Raw genomic sequence first — 16,487 nt, 5'->3', positions numbered from 1 at the left:
ATTAAAATGCATGATGGGAGCCATTAATGAGTTGTGATTGGTGGCAACAAGGATTATTATTGTCACCACGGTTGAGATTCACAGGCTGATTATTGATGTCTGTGTTTCTAAATAAATGCATTTGAAAGTGATTTGATCAGGACATTTTTTATTAAACGTTTTGGATTATAAGAAAAATACAATTATCATATACTGTAAAATCACTAAACTGTTGCTATCAAGTTAAACCAGATCATCTGAATGAGTTTCATTTTTCAGATCACAGCATGATTATGCCAAAACATAACCAACACTATCAGATCACACTTGTCTTTGTTCGTTTGACTGTAATTAATCAATAACAGCCGACAAACAAAATTTAAACTTAAAGTATAAGGATCAAGAGCCCAACTAAAGCAAACACTGATCGCCATAACGGTGGCTTACAATTTTAGATTTTCTCCTTCAGTGATTCTGCTTGTTATCATCAGGTGTCTTCAATAATGCTCAATGATCACTAAATTAATCACTTAATTATCTCATTAACTTTAACACTCTTGAGTGTTAATTTAACACTCATATCTGCATCATATCGTCCATCTGAAAGCAGGTGAGGGCGATTTACTACTAATCAAGGAACCGGCTTTACTGATTAGATGCGCATAACAACATCGTGCGATTAATCGTGCAGCCCTAGTTTGAAGTCAGATGTTCTTGTTGTTTCTCTTTCCTTCAGTGAATCTTTTTAGTAACATTAGGTGCCCCCACTTATGGCAATCATCCCTTAATGAATCACTTAATTATCTCATTAACTTTAACACTGCTTCAATGTTCATTTTTAACACCCTGTTGTTGGACCTATATGTACACCGAGGAGTGTTAATTTAACACTGGGGATTTTGCTGTCTATGTATGGTAAAATGTGGTACTGTTTTGTGAGGTCCAATGAGGCCTGTCTATGTATGGCCTAATGTGACACTGTTATGTGAGGTCCAATGAGGCCTGTCTATGTATGGCCTAATGTGACACTGTTCTGTGAGGTCCAATGAGGCCTGTCTATGTATGGCCTAATGTGGCACTGTTATGTGAGGTCCAATGAGGCCTGTCTATGTATGGCCTAATGTGGCACTGTTATGTGAGGTCCAATGAGGCCTGTCTATGTATGACCTAATGTGACACTGTTATGTGAGGTCCAATGAGGCCTGTCTATGTATGGCCTAATGTGACACTGTTATGTGAGGTCCAATGAGGCCTGTCTATGTATGACCTAATGTGACACTGTTATGTGAGGTCCAATAAGGCCTGTCTATGTATGGCCTAATGTGGCACTGTTATGTGAGGTCCAATGAGGCCTGTCTATGTATGGCCTAATGTGGCACTGTTATGTGAGGTCCAATGAGGCCTGTCTATGTATGGCCTAATGTGACACTGTTATGTGAGGTCCAATGAGGCCTGTCTATGTATGGCCTAATGTGGCACTGTTATGTGAGGTCCAATGAGGCCTGTCTATGTATGGCCTAATGTGACACTGTTATGTGTGGTCCAATGAGGCCTGTCTATGTATGGCCTAATGTGACACTGTTATGTGAGGTCCAATGAGGCCTGTCTATGTATGACCTAATGTGACACTGTTATGTGAGGTCCAATAAGGCCTGTCTATGTATGGCCTAATGTGACACTGTTATGTGAGGTCCAATAAGGCCTGTCTATGTATGACCTAATGTGGCACTGTTATGTGAGGTCCAATGAGGCCTGTCTATTTATGGCCTAATGTGGCACTGTTATGTGAGGTCCAATGAGGCCTGTCTATGTATGGCCTAATGTGACACTGTTATGTGAGGTCCAATGAGGCCTGTCTATGTATGGCCTAATGTGGCACTGTTATGTGAGGTCCAATGAGGCCTGTCTATGTATGACCTAATGTGACACTGTTATGTGAGGTCCAATGAGGCCTGTCTATGTATGGCCTAATGTGACACTGTTATGTGAGGTCCAATGAGGCCTGTCTATGTATGGCCTAATGTGACACTGTTATGTGAGGTCCAATGAGGCCTGTCTATGTATGGCCTAATGTGACACTGTTATGTGAGGTCCAATGAGGCCTGTCTATGTATGGCCTAATGTGGCACTGTTATGTGAGGTCCAATGAGGCCTGTCTATGTATGACCTGATGTGGCACTGTTATGTGAGGTCCAATGAGGCCTGTCTATGTATGGCCTAATGTGGCACTGTTATGTGAGGTCCAATAAGGCCTGTCTATGTATGGCCTAATGTGGCACTGTTATGTGAGGTCCAATGAGGCCTGTCTATGTATGACCTAATGTGACACTGTTATGTGAGGTCCAATGAGGCCTGTCTATGTATGGCCTAATGTGGCACTGTTATGTGAGGTCCAATGAGGCCTGTCTATCTATGGTCTAATGTGACACTGTTATGTGAGGTCCAATGAGGCCTGTCTATGTATGGCCTAATGTGGCACTGTTATGTGAGGTCCAATGAGGCCTGTCTATGTATGGCCTAATGTGACACTGTTATGTGAGGTCCAATGAGGCCTGTCTATGTATGGCCTAATGTGACACTGTTATGTGAGGTCCAATGAGGCCTGTCTATGTATGGCCTAATGTGGCACTGTTATGTGAGGTCCAATGAGGCCTGTCTATGTATGACCTGATGTGGCACTGTTATGTGAGGTCCAATGAGGCCTGTCTATGTATGGCCTAATGTGGCACTGTTATGTGAGGTCCAATAAGGCCTGTCTATGTATGGCCTAATGTGGCACTGTTATGTGAGGTCCAATGAGGCCTGTCTATGTATGACCTAATGTGACACTGTTATGTGAGGTCCAATGAGGCCTGTCTATGTATGGCCTAATGTGGCACTGTTATGTGAGGTCCAATGAGGCCTGTCTATGTATGGCCTAATGTGGCACTGTTATGTGAGGTCCAATAAGGCCTGTCTATGTATGGCCTAATGTGGCACTGTTATGTGAGGTCCAATGAGGCCTGTCTATGTATGGCCTAATGTGGCACTGTTATGTGAGGTCCAATGAGGCCTGTCTATGTATGGCCTAATGTGGCACTGTTATGTGAGGTCCAATGAGGCCTGTCTATCTATGGTCTAATTTGGCACTGTTATGTGAGGTCCAATGAGGCCTGTCTATGTATGGCCTAATGTGGCACTGTTATGTGAGGTCCAATGAGGCCTGTCTATGTATTGTCTAATGTGACACTGTTATGTGAGGTCCAATGAGGCCTGTCTATGTATGGCCTAATGTGGCACTGTTATGTGAGGTCCAATGAGGCCTGTCTATCTATGGTCTAATTTGGCACTGTTCTGTGAGGTCCAATGAGGCCTGTCTATCTATGGTCTAATTTGGCACTGTTATGTGAGGTCCAATGAGGCCTGTCTATCTATGGTCTAATTTGGCACTGTTATGTGAGGTCCAATGAGGCCTGTCTATGTATTGTCTAATGTGGCACTGTTATGTGAGGTCCAATGAGGCCTCTGTATGTCCTTAGGAGTGGAACTGGTAATCATGTAAAAAGTACATTGCATTGTACGTAAGTCATTTTGGATAAAAGCCCTGCTAAAAGCATGAATTAAAAAAAGTAATAAAATATATAAATAAATAAATAAATAAAAATGATTCCATGGCTCCACGTAGTACCTTACAGGTCAAAGTTTTTACAAAAACTAAAGTGGATTTCTTGTCTAATTCAGCTATAGGCCTACGATGTGTCCACAACCCACATTTTTCGCCACGATAGAACTACCAAGGGAGGCGGAGTTGTAATCTATTGCAGAGATAACTTACAGAGTTCTGTCATATTGTCCAAGTCTGTGCCCAAACAGTTTGAGCTTCTACTCTTAAAAATCCATCTCTCAAGAAATAAGTCGCTCACTGTTGCTGCCTGTTACAGACCTCCCTCAGCTCCCAGCCATGCTCTGGATGCTATATGTGAATTGATCGCCCCTCATCTTTCTTCAGAGTTTGTGTTGTTAGGTGATTTAAACTGGGATATGCTTAACGCACCGTCTGCTCTTCAATCCAGGATAGATGCTCTCAATCTTATACAAATCATTAATGAACCTACAAGGTACAAACCTAAATCCGTAAATGCGGGTACTATCATTGATATAATTCTGACTAACATGCCCCACAATTATACCTCCTCTGTCTTCGACCAGGATCTGAGCGATCATTGCTTAATTGCCTGTGTTCGAAATGGGTTTACGGTCAAACGATCACCCCTTTTCATTGTCAAACGTTCCTTAAAATATTTCTGTGAACAGGCTTTTTTATTCGAGTTGTCTCGGTTGTCCTGGAAGGATATTGATCTTATCCCGTCAGTAGATGATGGCTGATTTTTCTTAAAGAGCACTTTTCTCACCATATTAAATAAGCATGCTCCTTTTAAAAAACTGAGAAATAAGAATAGATTTAGCCCTTGGTTCACCCCAGATTTAGCTGCTCTTAATCAACATAAAAATATCTTGTGGCACACTGCACTAGCATCAAAAAGTCCCCGCGATATGCAACTTTTTAGGGAAACAAGGAACAAATATACACAATCAGTTACCCAGCGGGCACTAGGGCTGGGCGATATATCGCACGATATTGTTATGCGCATCTCGTCAGTAAAGCCGGTTCCTTGATTAGTAGTAAATCACCTTCACCTGCTTTCAGATGGAGCGGCATTTACTACACAGCACTTACTCCAGTGTTAAATTAACACTCAAGTGTGTTAAAGTTAATGAGATAATTAAGTGATTAATTTAGTGATGTTTGAGCATTATTGAAGACACCTGATGTGAACAAGCAGAATCACTGAAGGAGAAAATCTCAAATTGTAAGCAACCGTTATGGTGATCAGTGTTTGCTTTAGATGGGCTATTAACCTTTACACATTAGTGATGGGATTTATGGCTCTTTGAGGGGATCCGGATCTTGGCGATCCGTTCCTTACAAAGAGCCGTTCAAAAGAACGGCTCTTTTGGCTCTTTTTAAATATTTAATCAGTTTTAAGAAGCCAGCTTGAGGGCATCTCAGTTTATCCTGGAAATAATCACTGGGAGGAATGATGAGGTGAGATTTGTAGGCAAATAATTTAAACTCAGATATCACACACCAATATCTGAGTTTGAATTTTTCTGAAATATAGATTATTACCTCATTTGTCATGTGTGGACTATATACCATAGGGTTGCACAACATCCCTCTGTTTAGAAAGTGACATCACTATTTTGGATTCACCTTTAGTACAAAGTGTGTGTATGTGTAAAGCTATGTTGACTTATGTTATTCATACAATACCTACTCACAAATAAACATAAAAAACAAAGCCGGCTGCAATGAATTTCTGTGCAAAACAGCTTTTACTACAAACAGTAACACTTCCACACAAGAACATTGTTATCACACAAGAACATTTTGATTAAAAAATCTCTTTTGGCTCTTTTTAAATATTTAGTCAGTTTTAAGAAGCCAGCTTGACGGCAGCGCGCACAAGTCATTGGCTCCGCTCCTACCCAATGACAAAGGCACGTAGGTTTTTTTTTCCATTGGAGTACTCACGTAAAGGATGGGCGCGCATGCACAACTACTATCATCATGCTGTTAGGCAGTAGTACCCCTGCGCTGGGTGCGCCCCTTCCCCTATAACTGAGGAGCTAATTTGTGTGCATCTGTGTGAAACACGCATAGGAAAAAAAGAACGACAGAAAGAACGGCTCCCCTCCAGCCGTGACTCGGCTCCCATCGTTCATGTTTATGAGCCGTTCAAAAGAATCGGTTCGTTCACGAACGTCACAACTCTATTACACATTCACTTTAAATATGCTTGTCTGCTGTTATTCAATTATAACAGTCAAATGAACGGTTATGTTCTGGCATAATCATGCTGTGATCTGAAAATGAATCTTATTGAGATAGTTTGGTTTAACTTATTGGCAACAACTTTGTGATTTTAGAGCACATATGAGTATATGTATGCTTCTTATTATCCAAAATATTTAATAAACATTGTTCTGATCAAAACACTTTCAAATTAATTTATTTAGAAACACAGACATCAATAATCAGCCTGTGAATCTCAACAATGGTGACAATAATAAAGCATGTTGCAGTGGCTGCCACCAATCACAACTCATTAATGGCTCCCATCATGCATTGGGATATGAATAAATTATGACCTGAATTTTCTATGTAATTTACTTTTCCTAATTGAATATTCTGCTCGTCACCATTGTTGAGATGCATAGACTGAATCTTGACTTCTGTGTGTGCCTAATGAGAAATTTTTTTTTAGAAAACAACTTTTTATAAATCCTTTATATTATAGCTAAAATTCTGGATATTTATGCAGAATCACAGTTATGCTGTAACCAACAATATAAATCAAAAACATAAAGTTCAAATGATGATTGTCATAATATCACACTATCAGATCACTTTTTTTCTTTGTTCATCTGGCAGTTATAACTCAGATACAACAGCCAAACAAAATCTAAAGTTAATAATATAAGGGTCAAGAGCCCAAGTAAAGCAAACACTGATCGCCACAACGGTGGCTTACAATTTTAGATTTTCTCCTTCAGTGATTCTTCAGGTGTCTTCAATAATGCTCAATCATCACTAAATTAATCACTTAATTATCTCCTTAACTTTAACACTCTTGAGTGGACTCATATACACTCCCAGGAGTGTTAATTTAACACTGGAGTTTTTGCTGTGTACAAAGAGCCGTAGTTAACTGACAGGCTGAGCCATATCGCATTAATTATCGCTGGCGATACGTCCGCGATATTGATGCGATATGGCTCAGCTTGTCAGTTAACTACGGCTCTTTGTAGTAAATGCCGCTCCATCTGAAAACAGGTGAAGGCGATTTACTACTAATCAAGGAACCAGCTTTACTGACGAGATGCGCATAACAATGTCATGCGATATATCGCCCAGCCCTAGCAGGCACCTTGACGTCAATTTAACATCAATATGACATCAAACATTGTCAAAATGACGTCATGAAATATGTCAAAATGAAAGTCATATTGATGTCAAAGTGTCGATGTCAATTTGATGTCAAGATTTTTACCTCTGCTGATATCATTTTGATGTTATTTTGATGTCATGCTTTCTTTGTATTTGATGTCAATTCAGCATTTATTTGACGTCATGATGTTGATGTCATTTTAATCCATTATTGAAGACACCTGATGTTAACAAGCAGAATCACCAAAGGAGAAAATAAAAATTAAGCCACCATTTTGGTTATCAATGTTTGCTTTAGTTGGGCTCTTGACCCTTAAACTATTAATATTTAAATTTTGTTTGGCTGATGTAATTGAGTTATTACTGTCAGACGAACATTGAGAAAATGTGATTAGGTGGGGTTGGTTATGTTTTGACATAATCATCACTTGATCTGAATTACTGAAGTCATTTAGAGTGTCTTTAACTTGTTAAATACAGTAACACTGTGAATATGTAGCAAACAAGCATCTGCATTGTGAATATGTAGCAAACAAGCATCTGCATTTTTAATATAATCCAAAATATTTCTTAAAACTTGTTCTGACCAGAAGACTTTGAAAAATTATTTTATATAGACATTAATACCTGAAATAAATATTTATCTATCTATCAGAACAACTTATAGGAAATCCTTTTGATTAAATAAAACATTTATGATCATGTGCTGTAGAATACTGTAATTTCAGATAAAAATCTAAGTCAGAAATTAGTCTCTAAATGAGTTTAGTGATTTAGGTCAAATGATGGTTATGTCAAAACATAACCAACTCCATCAGATCACCTTTACTCTTTGTTCATCTGACTGTTCACCACTCAGTTTCAGCAGCCAAACAAAATCTAAAGTTAAAAACTTTAGGGTCAAGAGCCCAACTAAAGCAAACATTGATCACCAAAATGGTGGCTTAAAATTATTATTTTCTCCTGTGGTGATTCTGCTTGTTAACATCAGGTGTCTTCAATAATGGATTAAAATGACATCAACATCATGACACCCTGACATCAAATAGATGTAGAATTGACATCAAATACAAAACAAAGCATGACATCAAAATAACATCAAAATGACATCAGCAGAGGTAAAAATTTTGACATCAAATTGACATTGACACTTTGACGTCAATATGACTTTCATTTTTGACCTATTTTGTGACGTCATTTTGACATAATGTTTGATGTCATATTGATGTTAAATTGACGTCAAGGTGCCCGCTGGGTAGAAAAGCAAAGGCTATTTTTTTTTAAACAGAAACTTTAATCCTGTGGTACAAATTCCAAAAAGTTCTGGGACACTTTAAAGGTTATGGAGAATAAGAGTATCTCCTCCCAGTTGCCCACTGCATTAAAGCTTGGAAATACTGTTAGCTAGGGCTGGGCGATATATCGCATGACATTAGGCTTGTTTGAGATGCGCCTTGCCTTGCCTGAAGTGTAGTCGAGAGTAGGCGGCTGCAGTGAGAGGAGGAGTGAAAAAAGCGCAGGCAATCCGGACAGTTCTCTCTTCTCGCAGTGGATCTGACACCTGCGAGATCAATGATGGATATCGCAGGATTCACGCTCGTGCACAGTGTTGCTAATAAACTGGATGTAATTTACATTTACATTTAGTCATTTAGCAGACGCTTTTATCCAAAGCGACTTACATTTGAGGATTAAACCAAGCGAGTCATCGTGGAGAGGCAAAAACAACGCAAGAAGTGCTCAGAATACAAAGTTCAAACATTGCTCAGAGTAGCATAAACCAGACAAGCGAAGATTTCAAGAGAAAGGTTTTTTTTTATTTTATTTTTTTATGTTAAGTGCTCACGGAAGAGATGAGTTTTCAGTTGTCTTTTGAATGCTGTCAGGGATTCTGCATTACGGACGAGGGTGGGTAGGTCATTCCACCAGTATGGTACCGTGAATGAGAATGTTCTGGACAGTGATTTTGTGCCTCGCTGTGCAGGCACCACGAGCCGTCGCTCCTTGGCCGATCGTAGGCTTCTGGTAGGGATGTAGACCCGTAGGAGCGAGTGAAAGTAGGAGGGGGCTGAGCCGGTGGACAATCTGTAAGCAAATGTCAGCGCCTTGAACTTGATTCGAGCAGCGAGTGGTAGCCAATGCAGGGAGATGAACAGCGGAGTGACGTGGGCCCTTTTGGGCTCGTTGAATACAAGACGAGCAGCAGCATTCTGGATCAATTGTAAGGGTTTAGTTGCACATGATGGAAGACCAGCTCGAAGAGCATTGCAGTAATCAAGCCTAGAAATAACCAGGGCCTGTACAAGAAGTTGTGTTGCATGCTCAGTTAGGAAAGGCCTGATCTTCCTGATGTTGTGCATTGCAAACCTGCATGATCGAGCTGTCTTTGAAATGTGGTCTGTGAAGGTTAGCTGGTCATCAAAGATTACTCCAAGATTTCTGACTGACCTTGATGGGGTGATTGAGGATGAGTCTAACTGGATAGTCAAGTCGTGCTGTAGAGACGGATTGGCAGGGAGAACGAGAAGCTCAGTCTTTGCCAGATTGAGCTGCAGGTGATGTTCCTTCATCCATGCCGAGATGTCCGCCAGACAGCTAGAGATACGTGCAGCTACTGTGGGATCGTCTGGTTGAAATGAGAGGTAGAGCTGAGTGTCATCAGCATAGCAATGGTAAGAGAAACCATGTGCCTGTATGATGGGTCCCAGTGATGTGGTGTAAATGGAGAAGAGGAGGGGTCCAAGGACTGACCCCTGGGGAACCCCTGTGGTCAGTCGATGTACTTTGGATACCTCGCCTCTCCATGCGACCCTGAAGGACCTACCTGTGAGATAGGACTCAAACCAGTGGAGGGAAGATCCAGTGATGCCCAGTGATGAGAGGGTGCACAGAAGGATCTGATGATTCACAGTGTCGAAGGCAGCAGACAGGTCTAGGAGAATGAGAACTGATGATTTGGAAGCAGCTTTGGCGATCCGCAGGGCTTCTGTGACTGAAAGTAATGCGGTCTCGGTCGAATGCCCTTTCTTGAAGCCAGATTGGTTAACATCCAGCTGGTTATTCAGAGACAGGAAAGATGATACTTGGTTGAAAACAACTCTTTCAAGTGTTTTTGCAATGAAAGGTAGGAGAGAGACAGGTCTGTAATTCTCTAGAAGTGATGTGTTTAAAGTTGGTTTTTTAAGCAGTGGGGTTACCAGAGCCTGCTTAAATACTGTAGGAAAAATGCCAGTATGGAGGGATGAGTTGATGATGTGTGTGAGTGCTGGTAGAAGTGTGGGAGAGATGGCTTGAAGAAGGTGTGAGGGGATGGGGTCTAGAGGGCAGGTGGTAGGATGACTGGAGAGGAGAAGTTTAGATACTTCTTCCTCGTTTAGAGGAGAGAAGGAGGAGAGAAGGTTATTGGTTGTGGGAGAGGTTGAACTAGGTTCCTGTGTGTGTGGAGGAGAGAACTGACTGCTAATGGTTGTTGTTTTGTTAGTGAAGAAGTTAGCAAAATCATCAGCAGTTGGCGAGGAGGTGGGTGGTGGTGGAGGTGGACAGAGGAGAGAGTTGAATGTCTTGAAAAGTGTTCGTGTGTTAGAGGCGGAGTTGATCTTGTTGTGGAAATATGAAGATTTTGCGGCATGAACATTCAATTCAATTCAATTCAATTCAAATTTATTTGTATAGCGCTTTTCACAATACACATTGTCTCAAAGCAGCTTTACAGAAATTGCATTTCGGAAATGTACATAGAAAAATACAGTTAGTTAATCAAGTATTAATTTATGGCATAACATATCGCCGGCTTTGAGTCGTCTCTTCACAGGCGTCGAGTCGTCTCTTCACAGGCGTTGGGGCATCTGAAGTCTCCGTGAGAGGCTGGATACAAACTGGAGCTGACGAACGCTATTTACCTCGGGACTAGCGTCCCGAGATAACAGCAGAAAGGCAGATGGGAAATAATTAGCATAGCTGATGTTCATAATGTTAATGCATTCGAACCGATTCAGCAGTATCAAAGGTTAAGCATTAAGTGAATGCTTGGTTAAAGAGATGCGTCTTTAATCTAGTTTTAAACTGGGACAGCGAGTCTGAGGCTCGTACAATATCAGGAAGGCTATTCCAGAGTTTAGGAGCTAAATGCGAGAACGCCCTCCCTCCTTTAGTGGACTTAGATATCCTAGGAATGACCAGAAGCCTCGAATTTAGTGATCTTAAAGAGCGCGATGGATTGTATGGCGATAGAAGGTCTGTTAAATACACAGGAGCTAAACCATTTAGGGCTTTATAGGTCAGTAGGAATACTTTGTAATTGATACGTAACTTAATAGGTAACCAGTGTAACATCAGCAGAAAAGGAAGAGAGCAGAGATTGGTACATACTCAGGTCAGATGTATCTTTTGATTTGCGCCATTTCCTCTCCATTGCCCTGAGTTTAGTCCGATGTTCCCGAAGAACTTCAGATAACCAGGGGTTAGAGGGGGTAGCGCGTGCTGGCCTGGAGGAGAGAGGGCAGATAGTGTCTAAAGAAGAAGTTAATGTGGAGCATAAAGTATCCGTTGCGGTATTCACATCTAGAGATGAGAATTGTGAGGGTGAGGGAAGAGAAGATGACACAGCAGAGGAAAGACGGGAGGGAGAAAGTGAGCGCAGGTTTCGTCTGAAAGTAACTGGTAGGGGAGTTGGTGGAGTGTGGATAGTGAGTTGTAGATTGAAAGTAATGAGGAAATGATCTGAAACATGGAGAGGTTTCACCAAAATGTTGTCTGTGATGCAGTTGCGTGTGTAGACCAGGTCCAGTTGGTTGCCTGACTTGTGAGTACCTGTGGTGATGAGCCGATTGAGATCGAATGAGGCTAGGAGAGAGATGAAATCTGTAGCATACGGCTTCTCTAGATGAATGTTGAAATCGCCAAAGACTACAAGTGGAGTGCCGTCCTCAGGGAAAGAGGACAGCAGCACATCCAGCTCCTCAACAAAGCTTCCCAGTTGACCTGGGGGGCGATAAATGACTACAATCTCGATCTTAAAGGGAGTTGTAAGTGTAATAGCGTGATATTCAAATGAGTTGTTGTTGCATAGAGAAGAGAGAGTTGAGTATTTCCAATTGTTAGAAATGAGAATACCAGTCCCCCCACCCCTACCAGACTGGCGAGGGGTGTGAGAGAAAGAGAAGTTGTTGGAGAGAGCAGCAGGGGTTGCTGAGTCTTCTGGACGGATCCAGGTCTCAGTCAAGCCCAAGATATTAAGAGTTGAAAGAGATGCAAAGGAAGGAATGAAGTCAGCTTTATTGACTGCTGACTGACAATTCCATAGACCCATAGAAAGAGAGAGAGGTGTGTGTGTGGATGAGAGAACGGGACGCAGATTAGCAGTATTGCGCTGCCTTCTGTGCGTGATGAGAGTGCGTTGTCGGGAGACAACAGGAATGTATTGAAAGCACATGTTGATTAAGGGAAATAGAGTACAAGTAGGAAAGGAAAGGGAAAAGAAGATACTTAAGTGCGTAGCTGGTGTCGTTGCTCGGTGGAGTCGCACAGGTAGAGTCGATGGTCTTTACCCGAGTCGGTCTTCACACGAGGAGGCTGAACGCTTCCGCTGGTGCTTCCGCGACAGCGCGCGCACTACATAGATATAATGCGTACCAACGCCTGAGTGAGGACAGCTGTTTCTGCCCAGCAATTAACACAGCAAACGCAAATCACCCGAATAATGGGAGAGGAATCGAAACTAGCTGTTGGACAGCGCTCACTTAAGTGCTATACAATTTAAACTGCAATATTATTCAGAGCGGCTGTTATATAAAGTGGGAACGCGTCTAATTAAAATACAAATTTGTGAGAAAGCAAAACAAGAAAATAACCAGAGAATCGAAAACAACCTTACCTGCTGGTAGATACTACACTGAAACAACAGGAGAACTGGATATTCAGAAAAAAACGACTTGCGCGCTCTTGTCTCGTTCACGGACTGACCGCTTGTCCTGGCCTTGTTCAGGATCTCTTCGACTTTATATCTGTTTTACAGTTGCTGTTTCTGCCCAGCAATTAACACAGCAAACGCAAATCACCCGAATAATGGGAGAGGAATCGAAACTAGCTGTTGGACAGCGCTCACTTAAGTGCTATACAATTTAAACTGCTGGTAGATACTACACTGAAACAACAGGAGAACTGGATATTCAGAAAAAAACGACTTGCGCGCTCTTGTCTCGTTCACGGACTGACCGCTTGACCGCTTGTAATTTAAGCTCTGTTGGTTTTATATGAAAATAAATATAATGAACAAGACTTGTTATTTAATTCTATTCCAAATAAGTGTTTATCAATCATTTTTTCTTTAATACATGTGGCCTTTGGGAGTACTAACCCAAAATAGTATACCCCAAATATGGTCTAACTACGCCACTCCCATTTATTGGACTGGGATGGGAGACCCAACTAGAACCCCTGGATAAAGATATACCCCACGCTAATGATATTCAAATGAATGAACCACTTGAAGGCTGATATACAAAAGCAATATAACATTATTTATTTGTAATCTTCAGTTAGAATGGTTAAAATATTTCTTTGTATAAAAAAACAAACAAACAAACATTAATGACAGCAATACATCAGAGGCACTTACATGAATTCTCATAGGCAAATATTCATATGACAAACTATACTAAATGAAGTTGGGCGGACCACAGTGCTCAATGTTAACAGGGATCCACATTTAATTCACTATGAGTACAAGGCTCCAAAAGGATTCAACACACCAAAAACAGCAACAAAGGTTCTACTACATCAACCATAAAGTGTTTTGTTAGTACACACCAATTCTAATCACACCACACGAGTGGTCACCTTAATACATTGAGCATTGAGCCCTGCCCACTAACTATGAGAACATAAGCAATGCCCGCTTCAGTCTGAGAACGAGTAAAGTGCAAAAAGCGCTACTATGATCGGCTATACAGGAAGCTATCCAAATTTCACATACCACTGGTACTTCCCCACCCCAATCTTTGCTATTGGACACTGCCCAAATACAACAATTTATCTCAATGGTAAAACATCAATAATCAGAAGAACAAGACCTTAATCATAGAAGTGCACAGGCATTATATAAATTAATGAGAAGAGCATACAAAAATTTCATACATGAGAAAACAGTGGCTGGATGTCCAAACAAAGTACACAAACTGCAAAGACGAGAGACGGTGTTCATTCACAAAAGGCTCCTAATAACCCTGTGTGCACTGAAGCACACAAACGCCGGATTGCGCCCAAGCCAGTGCACACGGATGAAGGAACGCACAGGACCTGGTATAATGACGGGTTTGGGCTAAACCGCCCGCTCCAGCACACGGTAGCAATTACGCAAACACCCTGTAACACCAGCACAGTCTGGACACGAGAGAGAGAGAGCATTCCCAGCGAATATCAAACTCCGTTCTGTTTACCCGCCCATTCGGCGTTAAACTCCTAAACACGCGGGACGCCAACACCTGGCCGCCTACGCTCACCTATGATCGCGGTTCCGCTCCCCTCAGTTTCCTGTCTAAGCGGCCAACAAAACGCAAGACCCGCCCGTACGGACACCTCTACATTTAAGCCCTTGCTACTTGCTCCTGGGTTCTAAAGTCCCACTGGCTACATACAGACATAGGCTATGTGTTTTTTTTTATATATAATAAAATGACATTGCATAACCCAGAGATCGCACTGTCCAAGAGTTTGGGAATTCACACATAACATATACACATAAAACATGATATCCGAGTTTTAAAATCAAACATTTTAAAAGAGAACAATACATCACGGTTGTTTAAACCAATCAACATTAAGCTGTGTCGTCACCAAGTCGTTTCCCATCATGCTTTTGATCAGCGCAGTCGGTGGAGAGCAACTGCGCGCGACTGCAGAATCCGACACATGCGCCTTGCGCTCGCGAGAGTTTTTTGACACACGTCAGCATGACATCAGCGCAAGGCGGACCGCACTCGGACACATTTCTAACCGGCATGCATTACGCGCTGATCACCGGTGATCGGTTCTGCGCAGATTTTGCTCATCTCAAACAAGCCTATTGTTATGCGCATCTCGTCAGTAAAGCCGGTTCCTTGATTAGTAGTAAATCGCCTTCACCTGCTTTCAGATGGAGCGGCATTTACTACAAAGAGCCGTAGTTAACTGACAAGCTGAGCCATATCGCATCAATATCGAGGACGTATCGCCAGCGATAATTAATGCGATATGGCTCAGCTTGTCAGTTAACTACGGCTCTTTGTACACAGCAAAAACTCCAGTGTTAAATTAACACTCCTGGGAGTGTATATGAGTCCACACTCAAGAGTGTTAAAGTTAATGAGATAATTAAGTGATTAATTGAGTGATGATTGAGCATTATTGAAGACACCTGAAGCAGAATCACTGAAGGAGAAAATCTAAAATTGTAAGCCACCATTATGGCGATCATTGTTTGCTTTAGTTGGGCTCTTGACCCTTATATTATTAACTTTAGATTTTGTTTGGCTGTTGTATCTGAGTTATAACTGCCAGATGAACAAAGAAATTTAGTTTTTGGTTATATTATGACAATCATCATTTGAACTTTATGTTAGTGATTTATGATGTTGGTTATAGCATAACTGTGATTCTGCATTAATATCCAGAATTTTAGATATAATATAAAGTATTTCTTAAGTTATTTTTTTTTTAAATCTTTCTTTTAGGCACACACAGACTTCAAGACTCAGTCAATGTATCTCAACAATGGTGACGAGCAGAATATTCAATTAGGAAAAGTAAATTACATAGACAATTCAGATCATAATTTATTCATACCGCAATGCATGTTGGTAGCCATTAATGAGTTGTGATTGGTGGCAGCCACTGCAACATGCTTTATTATTGTCACCATTGTTGAGATTCACAGGCTGATTATTGATGTCTGTGTTTCTAAATAAATTTATTTGAAAGTGTTTTGATCAGAACAATGTTTATTAAATATTTTGGATTATAAGAAAAATACCGATAAACGTATTATGTACAATGACAAAGCTGTTGCTAACAAGTTAAACAAAACTATCTCAATAAGATTCATTTTTCAGATCACTGCATGATTCTGCCAAAACATAACCAACACTATCAGATCACACTTTTTTTGTTTATTTGACTGTAATAAATCAATAACAGCAGACAAACAAAATTTAAATTGAAAGTATAAGGGTCAAGAGCGCAACTAAAGCAAACACTGATCACCATAACGGTGGCTTACAAATTGTGATTTTCTCCTTCGATGATTCTGCTTGTTAACATCAGGTGTCTTCAATAATGCTCAATCATCACTAAATTAATCGGTAACACTTTACGGTAAGGGTACATGAATTGTCATGAATTCATGTATAAATTCATGCATGAATTCTGCATTCATTCATGCATTAATATCTCATGAATCATCAGGAACTAACACGAGTTCAACGTTTTTCATTCATGATTTCATGGATGAACAACACCTTAATTAAAACATTAACTAAGATGA

The 16,487-nt window shown here is 40.9% G+C and overlaps 1 protein-coding gene across 1 annotated transcript in view; it reads right to left on the bottom strand.

Moving 5' to 3' along the window:
- LOC143714503 (uncharacterized) overlaps nucleotides 1–10,026 on the bottom strand; it is a gene marked incomplete at its 5' end in the record, with an annotated part of 55,437 nt that extends 45,411 nt beyond the window's left edge. Inside the window, one exon of the mRNA XM_077205720.1 lies at nucleotides 9,795–10,026. Within this exon, the coding sequence (XP_077061835.1) occupies nucleotides 9,795–10,026 (232 nt within the window). The remainder of the gene's footprint in view (nucleotides 1–9,794) is intronic.
- Between the last annotated feature and the right edge of the window lie 6,461 nt (nucleotides 10,027–16,487).

Source organism: Siphateles boraxobius, unplaced genomic scaffold (assembly GCF_051911475.1).
Source record: "Siphateles boraxobius isolate OS27281-9 unplaced genomic scaffold, OSU_SipBor_1 54, whole genome shotgun sequence".
NCBI lineage: Eukaryota > Metazoa > Chordata > Actinopteri > Cypriniformes > Leuciscidae > Siphateles > Siphateles boraxobius.
The sequence above is the reverse complement of the archived record's forward strand: the minus strand, read 5'-3'. Positions and strand labels throughout refer to the sequence as shown.